General features: G+C 48.3%; 1 protein-coding gene across 2 annotated transcripts in view; it reads left to right on the forward strand.

The window, feature by feature from the left end:
- Nucleotides 1-412: 412 nt before the first annotated feature.
- efcc1 (EF-hand and coiled-coil domain containing 1) overlaps nt 413-19,796 on the forward strand; it is a 60,414-nt gene continuing 41,030 nt past the window's right edge. For both annotated transcript variants that reach the window (XM_084316998.1, XM_084316999.1), the window contains exons 1-2: nt 413-1,250; nt 3,924-4,393. In XM_084316998.1, coding sequence (XP_084173124.1) covers nt 537-1,250; nt 3,924-4,393 — 1,184 coding nt within the window. In that variant the 5' untranslated portion in view covers nt 413-536. The remainder of the gene's footprint in view (nt 1,251-3,923; nt 4,394-19,796) is intronic.

Genomic DNA, 19,796 nt, shown 5'->3' on the forward strand with positions numbered 1-19,796 from the left:
AAAAAAAATTACAAAAAAAAAAAAGTAAAAAGAATAAAGACCAAACACTATCATTCTTATTTTTGCATTTAAAAAAAGCTTGCATTTGTACTTTATTGTTTGCATTTTGTAGTACCTCACTTTGCACTTTGTTCGTGTTTACTTTGTACTTTAGGGATGTCGTGCAAATCGTGTTGTAAATTACAACTTGTAATAGGTCATAACTGTGTCATGTCTGTGCAATCACAGAATGAACCCGGAACGACGTCTAGAGAAGAGAGAGTGGGCTTTTTTAATGTGTGTAACTGGATTCTTGAGCAGACCCCTGGAGGAGCTGGAGTTGGGGGCAGAGCTTAACCCCCCAAACACGCCTCGTCTCTCAGCCGCTCCTTGTGCAGCACAGCGCCGCTGCAGAGTCCAGAGAGAGACCACGGAGGAGCTCCACGCAGGGATGCAGCAGCAGCAGCCTGTTCTCTCCGACGACGTCAAGGAAGAATAAAAAACACACTTTTCTGCTTTAGTTTCAGGTCGGAATATAATGTTTCTCGCTGGGAATAATGGATAAACTCGACCCGAACGACCCGTACCGCGGCCACCGCCCGGCGCGCAGGACCCAGTGGATCGTCAGCACCCTGGCGCATCACTACGGCCTGGACCGCGGCGTGGAGAACGAGATCATCGTCCTGGCGACGGGTCTGGACCAGTACCTGCAGGAGATCTTCCACCACATGGACTGCCGGGGCGACGGCAAGATCCCCGCGGAGGATTTTAACATCCTGTGCGACGTCCTGGGACTGGATACTAGTGCAACCGAGGAGTCGGACTCGGAGTGCAGCAGCAGCGCCGGGAGCCTGGAGGACCATCGGCCGCCCCCCGACGAGTTCACCTTCCGGCAGTTCCACGCGAAGCTCTGCGGCTTCTTCAGCTCCAGAGCCGGGTGTCTCTACGAGGACGGGAGGCTCCTGGTGGGCAGAGACAGCGAGCACATAGAGACCCAGATCCGCCTGAGGAGCCCGCTGAGGAGGCGGGGGAGGAGGGACAAGCTGCTCTCCTCCGGTGGTGGTGGAGCCGCGGAGGAGGACGGCCACCGCGCCACGGGCTGCTGCAGACACGGCTCCTGCACCCGGGAGTGCTACGAGGAGATCGTCGCTCTGGAGGAGGCCGAGGACCGGGTGGCGAAGCTGGAGGACGAGAACGCCAGCCTGCGGGAGCTGGTGGAGGACATGCGCGCGGCGCTGCAGAGCAGTGATGCCCGCTGCCTGGCGCTACAGGTGAGTCCCTGGCTGCCCGGTGCTTCAACTTCAAACTACTTAACTTTTCCTTTCGGAACTTAATTTGTGCAAAAGACAAACATACAGTCACAATACATAGACACTCACCACTATATATTAAAACTACAGTAAAAAAAAAAAAAAAACACCACTATAAAAAACTACCTGTGATAGTAAAGGGTTATCCTTCTGTAGTGTGGCAGTGAAAGGGTTAACCTGATGTTGTGTGGCCTGTGATAGTAAAGGGTTAACCTTCTGTAGTGTGGCAGTGAAAGGGTTAACCTGATGTTGTGTGGCAGTGAAAACCTTATGTGTATATTGTCACAGTGAAAGGGTTAACCGTTTGGTAGTGCGGCAGTGAAAGGGTTAAAACTACAGTACTTAAAAGCATGATATGTTAAAATCCATATGCAGCCATTGTAATATGTATATAAATGATAATAATAATACAGATGATATGCGTCCATCGTCAGGTGGAAGGGGAGTCTGTTAGTCCGGCCTCTGGCACCAGAACTATATACTGTAGACGTTCAGCAGTCTGATGGAAGCTGGTGTTCTGTTGTCGCCAGCATGTCTGTCTGCATGTGGGCTACTACTTCACACTGCAGGCAAAAGTGGCCCACATCTGTTCCCCCCCCACCCCTAACAGGGTGAACAGCCCAAACCACATGCAGGAATCTGGTGTACTGTACTGAACAGTACTGTATATTTGCATATCTTGTATGTCACAAATGTAACAGTACTGTATATCTGTGTGTATGTCATAAATGTCAGGATTAGATTAGATGATTAGATTAGATTTTTATATCTGTATGAGTCCCTGATGTTACTAGACATAACATTACATGTTGTGTATGTCATAAATGTCAGGATTAGATTAGATGATTAGATTAGATTTTTATATCTGTATGAGTCCCTGATGTTACTAGACATAACATTACATGTTGTGTATGTCATAAATGTCAGGATTAGATTAGATGATTAGATTAGATTTGTATATCTGTATGAGTCCCTGATGTTACTAGACATAACATTACATGTTGTGTATGTCATAAATGTCAGGATTAGATTAGATGATTAGGTTAGATTTGTATATCTGTATGAGTCCCTGATGTTACTAGACATAACATTACATGTTGTGTATGTCATAAATGTCATTATTGTAGCGTTCAGTCATACCGTTAGGAAGAATGAGGAGGGGTTTATGCTTCTTTGGGGTTGTTTAATTACAGTGGTATTGGTTACATACAGGTGAATACCTCGCTCGTCATCACACACAGCTACCTGCTTTCCCGTATATTCCACGACAACAACCTAACTTCCGGTGCCCCTCAAATATCCCCCGGGGGGAACCCCCCCCCCCCCCCCCCCCCGCCAACAGAGTGACACACAAAACCCCAGAACATTACATTATGAATTGAAAATGGGGGACCCTGATGTAAACAAGATGAAAGTCTTTCTCTGGTCTGCATCCCCTTAACAATTGTGTGTATTGAGCCGTACTGTACTGTACCCATTCTAATTACAACTTTCAATCAATCAATCAAATCTGATCTTTTAAAACTCTGATTTGGACCATTTACATTTACTTTTAGTCATTCAGCTGAACGCTTTTATCCAAAGCGACTTACAGGATCTGTAGGACAAGTCAGCAGGAAGGGAACAAACTCTTTCACCTGAGTAACAATGTTCATCCAACAGTGTTGAAACTTGGGTCGCTGCAGTGTTGAGTGCAGAGTAGACAGTAGTATAGTAGGTGGGGGTGTAAAGGTACACGTATCCGGACTATCCATACCGAACCGTTGCAGTACTGGACCTTAGGTTCAGTACACGCTGTGTACCGACCGAATATACAACGGTATGTTAACCACTAACGACCGCCCACCGGGGGCTGTTTTTTTCACAATCAAGTCGATTATACATTTCAATATAGAATATTCGTCGACAGCCCTACAAGTACAATTAGTTACACACACTACATCACCCCTGAGTGGAACATGGAAAGCCAAACTTTCCCCCCATTGTACCGAAAAACCCGTACCGAACCTTGACTTCAAAACCGAGGTATGTACCGAACCGTGGTTTTTGTGTATTGATTTGTTACACCCCTAATAGTAGTAGGTAATAATGGTACTATGAACGTAGCCTACCCCACCCCCCACAGTAACTATACCGTCCACATTCTAGGTTTGGAATTTCATATCACAGGCTATTTATTAGAAAAACGTCCCCCATATCCGGCGTGTTGTTGACTCTGCCCTGTAGGGCTGGGGCGGTTCTTGCTCAAATGTGAATCACGATTTTTCTCTCTAAGAATTGAGATCACGATTCTCTCACACGATTCTTATTTTTTCAATAAAATCATTTATTGCACTCTTTCTTAAACAGACAACATAACATATCAAAGTGCTTGACTTAAGTTTAAAACATAACATATATGAAAGTGCTTGACTTAAACTTAAAAGTCTCTTGTAACATACAAAATAACTCTAGTCAGAATCGTCATCATTTAAAAAAGTAAAGTAAAAAAAAAAAAAAGGTAAATGTTTTTTTAAAAATTGTTTTTAATTTAAAAAATCGTCATCATTTTGAAATGAGACTGCATAGGTCTATGAATCGAGATCGCGATTTTATTTCCATTAATCGAGTGTGCCCTGTGCCTGCGTGCCTCAGGTGGGCCTGTGGAAGAGCCACTCCAAACACAAACCCCAGGGAGGCTGCTTCATCGCCCACCAGAAGCGGGCGGCGGCCCAGAAGAGCGCGAGTGGCAGCAGCAGCCACGCCCACAGCCTGACGACGACAGGCGGCAGCGGCGGCTACAGCGACCTGAAGAGCCTCCAGGTCATCGTGCGCGAGATAGAGCTGTTCCGGACCTCCAGGGACCGGCGGGTGGAGGAGGCCGCGCTCCGCAACCAGAGGCTGGAGCGGGAGCTGCGGAGCACCAGGGAGTCCGGGGCCGCCCTGGAGGACTGCAACCTGGCCCTGCGGCGGGAGCAGGCGGGCATGCGGGGCCGGGTGGAGGAGGCACGCCAGGCGGTGCTCAGCGGCCTGGCCAAGGTGAAGGAGCTGGAGGTCCGAGCCGGCCACGTCCCGGGTCTCCAGAGGCACGTGCGCCAACTAGAGGCGGAGCTGCTCCACTACAGGTGAGACTCTCTCTCTCTCTCTCTCTCTCTCTCTCTCTCTCTCTCTCTCTCTCTCTCTCTCTCTCTCTCTCTCTCTCTCTCTCTCTCTCTGTCTCTCTCTCTCTCTCTGTCTCTCTCTCTGTCTCTCTGTCTTGCTCTCTTGCTCTCTGTGTCTCTCTCTCTCGGTCTGTCTGTCTCTCTCTTTTTCTCTCTCTCTCTCTCAATTCAATTCAATTCAATTCAAATGGGGTTTATTGACATGGGAAACATACGTTTACATTGCCAAAGCCAAACAAAACAAAACAATCAAACAGAGAAATCAAAAGAAATCAGTACAGACGGATTTTTGTGTGTGATGACAGTCTTTATGGTGGTTGTATTCCGTTGGATGTCCTTTTCTTGTCACAGCAGCTCACAAATCTTGCTGCTGTGTTTGCACATTCTTGTATTTCTCCCAGTAGGTATGGGAGTTTTGAGTTACTTGCCATGCTTTCAAAGTCTCTTTGGGTGTTTGCAATTTGTGGGAAGTATATGTCTCTGATGTCTTGGTATAGTGGGCAGGTTGTTAAGAAGTGGAGCTCGGTTTCCACCTCTTCTTGTGTGCAGTGGGTGCATAGTCTGTCTTCTCTTGGGAGCCAGGTCTGCCTATGGCGGCCTTTCTCGATGGCTAGGCTGTGCTCGCTGAGTCTGTACCTAGTCAAAGATCTTCTTAGTTTAGGGTCAGTCACAGTGCTCAGGTATTCTCTCTCTCTCTCTCTCTCTCTCTCTCTCTCTCTCTCTCTCTCTCTCTCTCTCTCTCTCTCTCTCTCTCTCTCTCACACGGTGTAACAGTCACACAATGTGCCTATTATATATTCTGTTGGTATTTAGCTGCAGTGCCATGTTTAGTCACCAGGTGGCGCTCCATTGTTTGTACCTGATGTAGCAACAGGTTTCATTTGATTTCACTTGAGCCAGTGACTCTCTTCACTTCCTGTCCACCTGCCGTCCGACAGCAGCCTTAACTTGTCTAGTTCTCTAGTAACAACGTGGCTTGTGTCTGAAACTATTTGTTGATAATATATATATATGTACATTGAATGAATGCCGTATATGGCCAGGCATCGTATGGTCATAGGCCTGGTTTTATGTTTGTACCAAATCCCAAAAGCTGAGAACGTCTGATTAGCTACTTGCTAAGATATCCTGGTGCGGTTATTTTCTTGCTGACAAGTTGACGTCACACAGCCAGCCAGACACGTTACAACGTGAAGATGCTTTACACGTTCGCACAACATCAGGATGTTATTGTAGCGGTGTGACTCTTTATTATCACAGGTTCAAGTTTCAAGTTTTGTGTTATTTGTCACATATAAGGTACAGGTACATTACAGTGAAATGCTTGGTTCTGTATGAGCCTCCTTGTGAGATTGTGCTTCATACAGTAAAAAAAGAATAAAGAACAAACACTATACAAAATATACAATACACAAAACTAAAGTACAAAATGCTAAAATTAGTTATGGATGTAGTGCACATCTTCTAGTAATAAATAGATAAAATATGGTGTGTTGTTAAAAAGTGTCTAAAGTGAATGTTTCTTTTTATCCACTTTTTCTCCCTATTTTCTATTTTTCTCCCATCCCAATTTCGTATCGCCAATTCTCCCCTTCAATTCTCCCCTCCCCTGTCTTGAACGTTGCTAGACTATGCCTCCCACTGGTCGGCTGTAGGGAGGATAGAAGCCTTGCATCACGTGTCCCCTCCGGTACACGATGAGGCAGCCTGTCGCATCTTTTCACCAGCCAGCGCGGACTCTCAGTGGCGAGGAGTAACGCGTGGGAGGCTCACGCTGCCCCCGGTACTTCCTGTCTCTGCTGTACAGGCGTCACCCAACCGACCTGTAGGAGTCGCTGTCCACAACGTCCAATCCCCACCCATCGACTTTCCACCCGCTACCTCTGCCAATTGAGATAGTATGACGACTGGCCCAAGCCTCAGGCAATGCTGACTCGGGGAGTCGAGACCGGAGTCTCTTGCATTGGTGACGAGCGCAATCTCCGCTACGCCACCCAGCCGCCCATTCTAAAGTGAATGTTAAGGTGAATGTTTAAAGTGAGTGTGTGCAGTGAGTGTAGATGGATGGGTTAGTGTTACATAGAGTCATTGAGCCTCCTGATGGCCTGGGGATAGAAGTTCCTTCTGAGTCTCTCTGTACCGGCCATGAGACTCCGCTAGCGCTTGCCTGGGGATAGAAGCTCCTTCTGAGTCTCTCTGTACCGGCCATGAGACTCCGGTAGCGCTTGTCTGGGGATAGAAGCTCCTTCTGAGTCTCTCTGTACCGGCCATGAGACTCCGGTAGCGCTTGCCTGGGGATAGAAGCTCCTTCTGAGTCTCTCTGTACCGGCCATGAGACTCCGGTAGCGCTTGCCTGGGGATAGAAGCTCCTTCTGAGTCTCTCTGTACCGGCCATGAGACTCCAGTATCGCTTGCCTGGGGATAGAAGCTCCTTCTGAGTCTCTCTGTACTGGCCAGACTCCGATAGCGCTTGCCTGGGGATAGAAGCTCCTTCTGAGTCTCTCTGTACCGGCCATGAGACTCCGGTATCGCTTGTCTGGGGATAGAAGCTCCTTCTGAGTCTCTCTGTACCGGCCATGAGACTCCGGTATCGCTTGCCTGGGGATAGAAGCTCCTTCTGAGTCTCTGTACCGGCCATGAGACTCCGGTAGCGCTTGCCTGGGGATAGAAGCTCCTTCTGAGTCTCTGTACCGGCCATGAGACTCCGCTAGCGCTTGTCTGGGGATAGAAGCTCCTTCTGAGTCTCTCTGTACCGGCCATGAGACTCCGGTAGCGCTTGCCTGGGGATAGAAGCTCCTTCTGAGTCTCTCTGTACCGGCCATGAGACTCCGGTAGCGCTTGCCTGACCGCAGCAGTGCAGAGAGGCAGTTGTTTGGGTGGTGGAGATATTATTATATTATATAACAGTTATATTATGGAGAGAACATGGCATAAACACACGGTCTTACTGCTGCCCCAGTGCTGCACAGTTAACCCTTTAACCTCCTCAGCGCCACCTAGTGGGTCCAGTGAGGTCTGCGATGACATTAAAAGGATATAATATGCATGCCATAATGGTAACGGTGAAATCGCAAACCCCGCCCCCCTTTTCTCAATCCTCCAATCACAACCGTTGCTTCGAGGGAAGGGAATAGGTAAGGGATATGTACAGGTGAGATAAGATATTCCTTTATCGATCCCCTTGGAGAAATTCAGGAGATATAGATATGGTATCTACAGATATGTAACAAGGATTATTATGCAGGTACATACAAAACAGATGTGGATATATATATATATATATGTATATATACACGGTAATCTAATCTTTATTTTCACCGATGGCCAAGCCGCCCGACGTCAGCGTACAGCGAGTGGTCAAGACCCTCTCAGCTGTCACGCAGAAGGAAGACTTGTTATTGTATTATGGAGGTCTTTGTGGCCATGAATGAACCATAATGAATTATAACCCCCCCCACCCCCCCCCCCCCCCCCCTGGAATAAAACGACTCCCCTGTTTACTTCTGGCCTCCAGCCTGGAAAAACCGTGCCGTGCCGTTTAACACGGTCTGATGTGGTTTACTAGTCCAATCTTCGGCCCTGTTTTGTTTGGGTTGGCTTAACGGGCGCCGTGTGTGGCATGTGGGCCTGTTGCTGTTCCGCTACCGTGGGGACCCAGTCATTTTCACCGCGGCCCTTAGTCCTTAGTGCGTAATTGTACATTTTAAAGCACAAAGCCGTTCTTACCTTTGTGTCTGTCCTGACCGTATAATCAACGTCTCTACAGGTCGCGTTCGCATAAACACCAGATGTCTCTGGAGCGGTTGTAACGTCTAAATAGCGCTGATAGTATAGGCTTTAGACTTTAACGTGAGTCTCTCGGGAGTTTGAGATGAACAATGAGAGCTTTGCCGCCCCGCGAGAGGTTCGGTCCTAAAGCCTAGAAACAAACCCCTGATAACGGATTGCGCTGACGGAGCGCTACTTCATAACCCTAAACGCTCTAATCTATGCAGACTCTGGAGGGCTGAGCTGGAGGGTCTTTTCACACCCGTCCATTGATACCCTTAAGCCAAATAATTCATTCAACGCCACAAAGGATCCGACTGGTGAAGAGAGAGAGAGAGCGGGAGCCCCATTGAGGAGGGAGCCCAACAGACTGACTGTTCCCATCAATCTCCACTCAGCCCTTGCTCCCTGCCGCCGCCCCCCATCACCCCGCCCCCCATCCCCCCGCCCCCCATCACCCCGCCCCCCATCCCCCCCAAAACAATACTAGACAGACACCCCCATCCCAGGGGTCTTAGCAACCAGGCACAATGAATATTCTCACTGAAAAAAGAAAACCTCAATGCTCGCTTGTCAATGTCTGATTGGGGGGCGGGGGTTAAAATATGTCCTGTTCTCTTGATTGGTCTTATTCACTTCGCCATTGTGTTGGTCAAGTTTGACTTCACTTCAGTGTTAAAACTTAGCTATAAAAATGACACGTCAACAACTGGAATTGTCAAAATAATACACTTTATTTGTATAGCACCTTTCATACAAGCATTGCAGCTCAAAGTGCTTCACAGCAGAAAAATAAAAAAAGACTAAATTGGCAGATCAAGAGCAATGCATAAAGTGCAAACATAAAATAAGTATAAAACGAGCACAAAATAGATAATAAAACAGGCAGTACTCATTCATTCAATGATGTTGAGCATACAAACATAATAAATACATGATATATACAATATACAATAAGTGAAATCATGATAAAAATGTGCACAATCAATTTAAAACAATTACAGATTGGTTGGTGATCAAGGATCTAAAATGACCACAGGAGACCAAAGTATTGAGCCTTAGAGTTTGTTGTATGATGTTGCAGGTGTCAGGAGCAGAGACGCTAACAGCAGATTCACAAGTTCAGTACAAACTCTAGGTGCTTTAAGTGTGAGACAGTCACTGGAACGTGTCCTATAGGTGCTTTAAGTGTGAGACAGTCACTGGAACGTGTCCTATAGGTGCTTTAAGTGTGAGACAGTCACTGGAACGTGTCCTCTAGGTGCTTTAAGTGTGAGACAGTCATTGGAACGTGTCTTATAGGTGCTTTAAGTGTGAGACAGTCACTGGAACGTGTCTTATAGGAGCTTTAAGTGTGAGACAGTCACTGGAACATGTCCTATAGGTGCTTTAAGTGAGAGACAGTCACTGGAACGTGTCCTATAGGTGCTTTAAGTGTGAGACGGTCACTGGAACGTGTCTTATACAGTAGGTGCTTCAAGTTTGGACATTTACCGGGGACAGTTTCGAATTGCCGCCTCCCGTAGGTGCTTTTTTAGAGCGGTTTTGAAAGTGGGTAGGGATTCACATTATTTTACGGCTGTGGGTAGGGCATTCCACATTGTTGTGGCATAATTGCTAAACGTGTTTAGTTCCTTGTTTTTGGGATTCGAACTTTGTCTGGGTTTTTCGAACGGACATTCGAACCTTCGTTTTTAATAATTAAAAAAAATCACATTTTCTTTTCTTCGATTTTTTTTTTAATCAGCCCTACTGCCCTCACACGCCCACACCAGGGGCCCTTCTACTGCCCTCACATGCCCACACCAGAGGTCCTTCTACTGCCCTCACATGCCCACACCAGGGGCCCTTCTACTGCCCTCACATGCCCACACCAGAGGTCCTTCTACTGCCCTCACACACAGCAACACCAGGGGCCCTTCTACTGCCCTCACACGCCCACACCAGAGGTCCTTCTACTGCCCTCACATGCCCACACCAGAGGTCCTTCTACTGCCCTCACACGCCCACACCAGAGGTCCTTCTACTGCCCTCACACACCCACACCAGGGGCCCTTCTACTGCCCTCACACACAGCAACACCAGGGGCCCTTCTACTGCCCTCACACGCCCACACCAGAGGTCCTTCTACTGCCCTCACACACCCACACCAGGGGCCCTTCTACTGCCCTCACACACAGCAACACCAGGGGCCCTTCTACTGCCCTCACACGCCCACACCAGAGGTCCTTCTACTGCCCTCACATGCCCACACCAGAGGTCCTTCTACTGCCCTCACACACCCACACCAGGGGCCCTTCTACTGCCCTCACACCCTAGGGCTGTCAACGAATTTATAATCGAATTGTTTAAAAAAAAACATTAAAAAATAAAAAATTTATAAAAAATAAACATACTGATTGTAAAAATATATATATATATTTTTTACATTAACACATTGACCGCCAGCAGCAGGGGCCACTGATCCCCCTTCATCGCCAGGTCTTTATTCAATGGATATAGTTTTAGACTGTGACATTTGCGAGTGCTTAAAATATATCTTATATTATATCTATGGGTCTAATAACGCTGTCGACTGTCAGTGAGTTGCTTCCAGTCAACATGCCCAAAACAGATAGTTTTTTCATCCGTACATTTCCGTTTTATACCGTTTTGAATAGAGTATGGTTTGGGTGCTTTTGCGCAATTCCAGGAAAAAGACGAGAAAAAGGCATTTTACTGTAATCCAACCCCCCCCCCCACCGCAGTCAACGGTAATAAGCACATACACCTACACACAGATAGCTATGATCGCGGTAGAAATAAATATCAGATCAACGATCAAATTTATATATAGTGTTCTTACCTTGTATCTGATGTAATGCAAAAGAAATAATCCAATTATCTGATCGCCATTCCAAATACTGCTCGTGGAGGTCCGTACCACATTACCGACCGTTACATATGGGTGGGCGGGCAGGGTTACTGTTCGATGCCATTGTTGTATAGACCTGGCTCGCCTGATTATTTAAACCCCGCCCGCCCGGCTCAGATCGGCTCCTAAAACACACCAGCCCATTTACAATGGGATGCAATAGCTCTGCATGGCAGTAGAGGGCGGTGTTGACTGTCTGCCAGCTCAGACAGGGTCTGAAGGGTATACCAGAGGCTGCAGCTATGAATTATGAATAGATATAGCGAATAAACGAAATAACGAACCCAAAAACGAGTTAACTCATTTCTGGCGCTGACCGCATGGCGGGCAATAAGGAGTATACTCGTTTTTGGCGCAGATCCAGTTAAACAAGACAACACAATACAGTAATAACAACAATAAACAGGACTTCACAGGACATAGTAACAACAACAACAATAACAGAAATAACAAACTATATAAAAAAATAATAAATAAATGTATTTCTTTTATATATATAAAAATATGCGCAAAAATAGATACTCGAATATCGTCGAATATCATCCTTTTTTTAAGGAATATTCAAATCGATTTTTGGCCCATTTCGACAGCCCTATCACACGCCAACAACACCCGAGCGGAGAGAGGAGGGTGCATTCCCAGGCGCTCCTCCACACAGGCTCGGAGAAGGAGCGTAAACAAAGCCATCTTTGATGCCGCTGCCAGGGACCAGAGGACGGTGCGTCTGGACATGTGTTACTGTGTCCTCCTCCCACACCGTCTCATCGGAGACGCCTTCCACCTGTAATTTGACTTCACCTCCCGGTGCGTCTGTGGGTTTTTTAAGTCTGTCTGTTCCCCCCCACACACTCACCGCAGGAGCAGCGGCCCCCGACGACTCGACGTCGCGTCCGTAATTATCCCCCCACTCTCTGACGGTAACGATACCCGGTAATTGGGGGCGAGGAATCCTTCTCAGTCTGGACAGACTTTCTCGGTATCGGATGTCATCAAATGTGGTGGATTTAAAACATGCGGGGCGTTGGAAGAGATGGGATTAGAGTGTTTGCCTGTGATCCTCATCATGGCATCTCTCTCTCTGTGGCTCATATCCAGACTGTTGTGACTGATTGTCGGAATAACTCAAGGGATTGTGAGCGATGCTGGACAGAGACCAGCGCCAGCGCTTAGGGGAAAGTATCACGGTAGTCTGATGTTTCAGTTTTACCGTCTTACCGGCCAACGTGTCAACGGTTTACCAGAGTACAGCCACAGCAAGAAGCCATGCATCGCCTTGGTGCCACTTCTGTACTTAGTAATAATACCATGTAATCCTATTGTACTTAGTAATAAGACCACGGTGTAATCCCATTTAAACCACCACGATACTCTTAAGAAGGCTATGCAACGTTTGTATCTGCTAAGAAAGTAGAATAGTTTTGCTGTAAGTAGGGATATTCTAGAGCTGGTCTACAATCCAGTCTTGTTGAACGTGTTATAACATTTTATATCTCAACCTGGTATGGAAACCTTGGGGCCAAGAATAAGAACAAACTGGCAAGGATTGTTAACATGGGCCAGTAAAGTTATAGGGAAACCACAAAAACAATTGTCTGACTCTGAGTTATATGTACTTCAGAATAAGGACAAGGCTCAGCAAATATTTTCTGATCCTTTGCATCCCCTTCATGGTGAGTTTGACAAGCTTCCATCTGGAAGGCGCTGTCGAGTTTCCTCTAGCCCCCAAGACACATACTTAAGAAGTATTTCACCCCACAAGCCATTGCTCTCTAATGAAGTCTTAGCTTCTTATTTTAACCATGGTACTGGTTAGGTAGAATAGAATAGAATAGAAATACTTTAATCATCCCGAGGGAAATTTGACACTACAAATCGCTCACATTAAACATTTAGACAGAACAAGGTCACGTATAAGAATAACAAAACAAATTGCCTAAGAATAGAATAGAATATACAGTAAAAAAAAATATACAGTAAAAATATACAGAAGTCTACAGTATGTGTAATATTGAACAGTGTTGTTTTAAAAGTAAAAGTCCAGGAAGATGGTAACTGTCACCATGTGCACAGTGATGCATTGTAAAGTCTGATGGCTGTCGGAATGAAGGACTTCTTGTGCCGTTCAGAGCTACATTTAGGTAGTGTGAGCCTAGCACTGAACATGCTCCTCCTGTCAGCCAAGTCTGTGTATAGTGGGTGGGAGGGGTTTTCCCTGATGGCCTGGAGCTTAGCAAGGCTCCTCCTCTCCGCCACCCTCGCTAGAGAGTCCAGCTCCACCCCAACCACGCTACTGGGTACCTGAAGCTCTTGTCTGTTTTGTGCTGTTTTGTTTAAAAAGTTTATAATTTTTTTTAAAGTGGGAGCTAGCATGGAGGGGGGGGGGGGGGGCGGGGGGGGGTGGGTAACCACTGAGCCTTCCCGAGGTGTCGTGGGCCTAACTTGACGAAACACCAGTGAAGGGAGGTGTCCACTTGATAACCCTGGTGATAGGCCGGCTCTCGCTGCCTAGCTATTATGTACATGTTGGATTGTGGTGCCATTGGGCGCCATGTGGTAGTCGAGTATGTACAGTAGCGTCGGCATTGTCAACACCTGGAGCTCACATTTGAACCATTTCCTCCTGTTATGTTATTTCCATCATTGTCTCGGTCACTACCGCGTGGTGGTGGAAATACCATGATGTGTTTTCTGTGAGGGAGGCAGGAGAACCCGTTTTCTCATCAGGAGTGTCATTCAATCCTCTCCTCGTCTCTCTCTCCACGTCTCTCTCTCTCCACTTCTCTCTCTCTCCACGTCTCTCTCTCTCCACTTCTCTCTCTCTCCACGTCTCTCTCCACATCTCTCTCCACGTCTCTCTCCACGTCTCTCTCCACATCTCTCTCCACATCTCTCTCCACATCTCTCTCTCCACGTCTCTCTCTCCACATCTCTCTCCACATCTCTCTCCACGTCTCTCTCTCTCCACATCTCTCTCTCCACATCTCTCTCCACATCTCTCTCCACATCTCTCTCCACGTCTCTCTCTCTCCACATCTCTCTCTCCACATCTCTCTCCACATCTCTCTCCACATCTCTCTCTCCACATCTCTCTCCACATCTCTCTCCACATCTCTCTCCACGTCTCTCTCTCCACATCTCTCTCCACATCTCTCTCCACATCTCTCTCTCCACATCTCTCTCCACATCTCTCTCCACATCTCTCTCCACATCTCTCTCCACATCTCTCTCTCCACATCTCTCTCCACGTCTCTCTCCACATCTCTCTCCACATCTCTCTCCACATCTCTCTCTCCACATCTCTCTCTCCACATCTCTCTCTCCACATCTCTCTCCACATCTCTCTCCACATCTCTCTCCACATCTCTCTCCACATCTCTCTCTCCACATCTCTCTCCACATCTCTCTCTCCACATCTCTCTCCACATCTCTCTCCACATCTCTCTCCACGTCTCTCTCTCCACATCTCTCTCTCCACATCTCTCTCTCCACATCTCTCTCCACGTCTCTCTCCACGTCTCTCTCTCCACATCTCTCTCTCTACATCTCTCTCTCCACATCTCTCTCCACGTCTCTCTCCACATCTCTCTCTCCACATCTCTCTCCACATCTCTCTCCACATCTCTCTCTCCACATCTCTCTCTCCACATCTCTCTCCACGTCTCTCTCTCCACATCTCTCTCTCCACATCTCTCTCCACATCTCTCTCCACGTCTCTCTCCACGTCTCTCTCTCCACATCTCTCTCTCCACATCTCTCTCTCCACATCTCTCTCCACGTCTCTCTCCACATCTCTCTCCACATCTCTCTCCACGTCTCTCTCCACATCTCTCTCTCCACATCTCTCTCCACATCTCTCTCCACGTCTCTCTCTCCACATCTCTCTCTCCACATCTCTCTCCACATCTCTCTCTCCACATCTCTCTCTCCACATCTCTCTCCACATCTCTCTCTCCACGTCTCTCTCTCCACATCTCTCTCTCCACATCTCTCTCCACATCTCTCTCCACGTCTCTCTCTCCACATCTCTCTCCACATCTCTCTCCACATCTCTCTCTCCACATCTCTCTCCACATCTCTCTCCACGTCTCTCTCTCCACATCTCTCTCCACATCTCTCTCCACATCTCTCTCCACATCTCTCTCCACGTCTCTCTCTCCACGTCTCTCTCCACATCTCTCTCCACGTCTCTCTCTCCACATCTCTCTCCACATCTCTCTCCACATCTCTCTCCACATCTCTCTCCACATCTCTCTCCACATCTCTCTCCACATCTCTCTCCACGTCTCTCTCCACATCTCTCTCCACATCTCTCTCTCCACATCTCTCTCCACATCTCTCTCCACATCTCTCTCCACATCTCTCTCCACATCTCTCTCCACATCTCTCTCCACATCTCTCTCCACGTCTCTCTCTCCACGTCTCTCTCCACATCTCTCTCCACATCTCTCTCTCCACGTCTCTCTCCACATCTCTCTCCACATCTCTCTCTCCACATCTCTCTCCACGTCTCTCTCTCCACATCTCTCTCCACATCTCTCTCCACATCTCTCTCCACATCTCTCTCTCCACGTCTCTCTCCACATCTCTCTCCACATCTCTCTCCACATCTCTCTCCACATCTCTCTCCACGTCTCTCTCTCCACGTCTCTCTCCACATCTCTCTCCACATCTCTCTCTCCACATCTCTCTCCACGTCTCTCTCTCCACATCTCTCTCCACATCTCTCTCCACATCTCTCTCCACATCTCTCTCCACGTCTCTCTCCACATCTCTCTCCACATCTCTCTCTCCACATCTCTCTCCACGTCTCTCTCTCCACATCTCTCTCCACATCTCTCTCCACATCTCTCTCCACATCTCTCTCCACATCTCTCTCCACATCTCTCTCCACATCTCTCTCCACGTCTCTCTCCACATCTCTCTCCACGTCTCTCTCTCCACATCTCTCTCCACATCTCTCTCCACATCTCTCTCCACATCTCTCTCCACATCTCTCTCCACATCTCTCTCCACATCTCTCTCCACGTCTCTCTCCACATCTCTCTCCACATCTCTCTCCACATCTCTCTCCACATCTCTCTCCACATCTCTCTCCACATCTCTCTCCACATCTCTCTCCACATCTCTCTCCACATCTCTCTCCACATCTCTCTCCACATCTCTCTCTACATCTCTCTCCACATCTCTCTCCACATCTCTCTCCACATCTCTCTCCACATCTCTCTCCACATCTCTCTCCACATCTCTCTCTCCACGTCTCTCTCCACGTCTCTCTCCACGTCTCTCTCCACATCTCTCTCTCTCCACATCTCTCTCTCTCCACATCTCTCTCTCTCCACATCTCTCTCTCTCACATCTCTCTCCACATCTCTCTCTCTCCACATCTCTCTCCACATCTCTCTCCACATCTCTCTCTCCACATCTCTCTCCACATCTCTCTCCACATCTCTCTCTACATCTCTCTCCACATCTCTCTCTCCACATCTCTCTCCACATCTCTCCACATCTCTCTCCACATCTCTCTCCACATCTCTCTCTCCACGTCTCTCTCTCCACATCTCTCTCCACATCTCTCTCCACATCTCTCTCCACGTCTCTCTCTCCACATCTCTCTCCACATCTCTCTCCACATCTCTCTCTACATCTCTCTCCACATCTCTCTCCACATCTCTCTCCACGTCTCTCTCTCCACATCTCTCTCTACATCTCTCTCCACATCTCTCTCCACATCTCTCTCTCCACATCTCTCTCCACATCTCTCTCCACGTCTCTCTCTCCACATCTCTCTCCACATCTCTCTCCACATCTCTCTCCACATCTCTCTCTCCACATCTCTCTCCATGTCTCTCTCCACATCTCTCTCCACATCTCTCTCCACATCTCTCTCCACATCTCTCTCTCCACATCTCTCTCCACATCTCTCTCTCCACATCTCTCTCCACATCTCTCTCCACATCTCTCTCCACATCTCTCTCTCCACATCTCTCTCCACATCTCTCTCCACATCTCTCTCCACATCTCTCTCCACATCTCTCTCTCCACATCTCTCTCCACATCTCTCTCCACATCTCTCTCCATGTCTCTCTCTCCACGTCTCTCTCTCCACATCTCTCTCCACATCTCTCTCCACGTCTCTCTCTCCACGTCTCTCTCTCCACATCTCTCTCCACATCTCTCTCCACGTCTCTCTCTCCACATCTCTCTCCACATCTCTCTCCACGTCTCTCTCTCCACGTCTCTCTCTCCACATCTCTCTCCACATCTCTCTCTCCACATCTCTCTCCACATCTCTCTCCACATCTCTCTCCACATCTCTCTCCACATCTCTCTCTCCACGTCTCTCTCTCCACGTCTCTCTCTCCACGTCTCTCTCTCCACGTCTCTCTCCACATCTCTCTCCACATCTCTCTCCACATCTCTCTCTCCACGTCTCTCTCTCCACGTCTCTCTCTCCACGTCTCTCTCTCCACGTCTCTCTCCACATCTCTCTCCACATCTCTCTCCACATCTCTCTCTCCATCTCTCTCTCCACGTCTCTCTCTCCATCTCTCTCTCCACATCTCTCTCTCCACATCTCTCTCTCCATCTCTCTCTCCACATCTCTCTCCACATCTCTCTCCACATCTCTCTCTCCACGTCTCTCTCTCCACATCTCTCTCCACATCTCTCTCTCCACATCTCTCTCTCCACATCTCTCTCCACATCTCTCTCCACATCTCTCTCCACATCTCTCTCCACATCTCTCTCCACATCTCTCTCCACATCTCTCTCCACATCTCTCTCCACATCTCTCTCTCCACATCTCTCTCCACATCTCTCTCCACATCTCTCTCCACATCTCTCTCCACATCTCTCTCCACATCTCTCTCCACATCTCTCTCCACATCTCTCTCCACATCTCTCTCTCCACATCTCTCTCCACATCTCTCTCCACATCTCTCTCTCCACATCTCTCTCCACATCTCTCTCTCCACATCTCTCTCCACATCTCTCTCCACATCTCTCTCTCCACATCTCTCTCCACATCTCTCTCCACATCTCTCTCCACGTCTCTCTCCACATCTCTCTCCACATCTCTCTCCACATCTCTCTCCACATCTCTCTCCACATCTCTCTCCACATCTCTCTCCACATCTCTCTCCACATCTCTCTCCACGTCTCTCTCCACATCTCTCTCCACATCTCTCTCCACATCTCTCTCTCCACGTCTCTCTCTCCACGTCTCTCTCTCCACGTCTCTCTCTCCACGTCTCTCTCCACATCTCTCTCTCCATCTCTCTCTCCACGTCTCTCTCTCCATCTCTCTCTCCACATCTCTCTCTCCACATCTCTCTCTCCATCTCTCTCTCCACATCTCTCTCCACATCTCTCTCCACATCTCTCTCCACATCTCTCTCCACGTCTCTCTCCACATCTCTCTCCACATCTCTCTCCACATCTCTCTCTCCACGTCTCTCTCTCCACATCTCTCTCTCCACGTCTCTCTCTCCACATCTCTCTCTCCACGTCTCTCTCTCCACATCTCTCTCCACATCTCTCTCTCCACGTCTCTCTCTCCACGTCTCTCTCTCCACATCTCTCTCCACATCTCTCTCCACATCTCTCTCTCCACGTCTCTCTCCACATCTCTCTCCACATCTCTCTCCACGTCTCTCTCTCCACATCTCTCTCCACATCTCTCTCCACATCTCTCTCCACGTCTCTCTCTCCACATCTCTCTCCACATCTCTCTCCACGTCTCTCTCCACATCTCTCTCCACGTCTCTCTCTCCACATCTCTCTCCACATCTCTCTCCACATCTCTCTCCACATCTCTCTCCATCTCTCTCTCCACATCTCTCTCTCCACATCTCTCTCCACATCTCTCTCCACATCTCTCTCCATCTCTCTCTCCACATCTCTCTCCACATCTCTCTCTCCACGTCTCTCTCTCCACATCTCTCTCTCCACATCTCTCTCCATCTCTCTCTCCACATCTCTCTCTCCACATCTCTCTCCACATCTCTCTCCACATCTCTCTCCACATCTCTCTCCACATCTCTCTCCACGTCTCTCTCCACATCTCTCTCTCCACATCTCTCTCTCCACGTCTCTCTCTCCATCTCTCTCTCCACATCTCTCTCCATCTCTCTCTCCACATCTCTCTCTCCACATCTCTCTCCACATCTCTCTCCACATCTCTCTCCACATCTCTCTCCACATCTCTCTCCACGTCTCTCTCTCCACGTCTCTCTCCACATCTCTCTCCACATCTCTCTCTCCACATCTCTCTCCACGTCTCTCTCTCCACGTCTCTCTCTCCACATCTCTCTCCACGTCTCTCTCTCCACGTCTCTCTCTCCACGTCTCTCTCTCCACATCTCTCTCCATCTCTCTCTCCACGTCTCTCTCTCCACGTCTCTCTCCACATCTCTCTCCACATCTCTCTCCACGTCTCTCTCTCCACGTCTCTCTCCACGTCTCTCTCCACATCTCTCTCCACATCTCTCTCCACATCTCTCTCCACATCTCTCTCCACATCTCTCTCTCCACATCTCTCTCCACATCTCTCTCCACGTCTCTCTCTCCACGTCTCTCTCTCCACATCTCTCTCCACGTCTCTCTCTCCACGTCTCTCTCTCCACGTCTCTCTCTCCACGTCTCTCTCCACATCTCTCTCCACATCTCTCTCCACATCTCTCTCCA

The sequence above is a fragment of the Notolepis coatsorum genome (genome assembly GCF_963971535.1).
Source record: "Notolepis coatsorum genome assembly, chromosome: 6".
NCBI lineage: Eukaryota > Metazoa > Chordata > Actinopteri > Aulopiformes > Paralepididae > Notolepis > Notolepis coatsorum.